General features: G+C 39.1%; 1 protein-coding gene across 1 annotated transcript in view; it reads right to left on the bottom strand.

The window, feature by feature from the left end:
* The window catches only part of LOC119592217 (rab3 GTPase-activating protein non-catalytic subunit-like), a gene marked incomplete at its 3' end in the record, with an annotated part of 43,875 nt that overhangs the window by 7,933 nt on the left and 34,533 nt on the right, over positions 1–1,409 (bottom strand). Inside the window, 2 exon segments of the mRNA XM_037941049.1 lie at positions 179–330; positions 749–984. Of these exon segments, the coding sequence (XP_037796977.1) occupies positions 179–330; positions 749–984 (388 nt within the window).

Genomic DNA, 1,409 nt, shown 5'->3' on the forward strand with positions numbered 1-1,409 from the left:
TACTATATTTCCCCATTACATAAGAATATAACTCCAGATGGATACTTTTAATTAACTAAATCATAAGGAGAATTAAAATATATACACACATTCATATGTATCTGTTGCCATATTCCAATATACAAATAGGAATGTTCCCTTGTACATATCCACATAAGGAAAAAGAGAAACTACTCACCAGCACTAACGTTTCGTCATCCGGGTCAGGTGAAGCTTCCCGGCTTGTGTGCAGCTCCACCAGGACCATGTAGAGTTGCAACAGCTGCTTCAAGCGGAGAAGCTGCTGGCCAAGAAGAAGACTCTCATGGTCTTGGCTCTGAACGCCGTCTTCTGAAATTGGCGGTCAGTGTAATTATCATTAGGACATTTTGAATTCAAGAGATAAGAAATGTAATATGCTGTTAATATTGTGGAAAATTATACTGATATCTTTATCAAATGAAATAGTTTCTATAAAATTTATCAAAGGAGGCAGCTTTGGGCTCAAGTAATAATATCCACAATGGTCCATAAAAGAACAATTTTATCTTAATTTTTAATTCCCCACTTTTTAATTAGCTTTTGTGCGGCATTCACACTTCCTACTCTTTGCATTCAATTCACAATTATCACCCTAAGGATGCAATCAATGAAGCAAAAAGGAAATGAGAGTGAAAATTCATTCAAATTCACTGTCACACGGAAATCATCAATTACTTATAACCTTTCCTTAATGAGACCTTCTGAATAGACAACCACACCCTCTCACCTTTCTCCTCTTCTGTGCCAGGACAGTAAACAGGTAGAAAGATGTCCAGCAAACCCTGCAGCAGCGAGGAGGTGAGATGCTGTGACAGGATCAGGGCCTGGACTGCCTGTTTCCGAACGCCCGAAGTCTTGATCTCGGAGACGGTCTTCAGTACCTCTTCTTCATTGTTGTTCCTCAGGTGAGACTTGAGGGTCTTCAGAAGGTGCAGATCTCGGGCTCGCTTGCTTGTCTTGCCCCTAAATGAAGAAAAATAACAAGAAACAATATATATCAGCACTACTGTATCTGCATTGTAATCCTAAGTATGTAAAAGAAAAAGAATAATAACATGAAGAATGTAAAAAATACAAAGAATACAGAGAAGTGAACCCTAAGAAATGTATATAACAATGCCACAATGAAAATTATCAGCAAAACTCACCCAAGAGCCATATGGAAAGGAACAATAACTTCGCTGATTTGCCCGTCGGGAGTCACAAACAGCACTGGGAAGACCTTGCATCGGACACCTCGCACACTGTTCACACCAAGCAGGGTGTGTGGAGTGTATAATAACCTGTAATAAGAAAACTCTCATTCAATTGATGTTCAAGATGAGATGGATGAAATGATAATATGTAGCAAATTCCCAACAATTTACACGCACACCCATGACTGAACG

This window comes from Penaeus monodon, chromosome 29 (assembly GCF_015228065.2).
Source record: "Penaeus monodon isolate SGIC_2016 chromosome 29, NSTDA_Pmon_1, whole genome shotgun sequence".
Lineage (NCBI taxonomy): Eukaryota > Metazoa > Arthropoda > Malacostraca > Decapoda > Penaeidae > Penaeus > Penaeus monodon.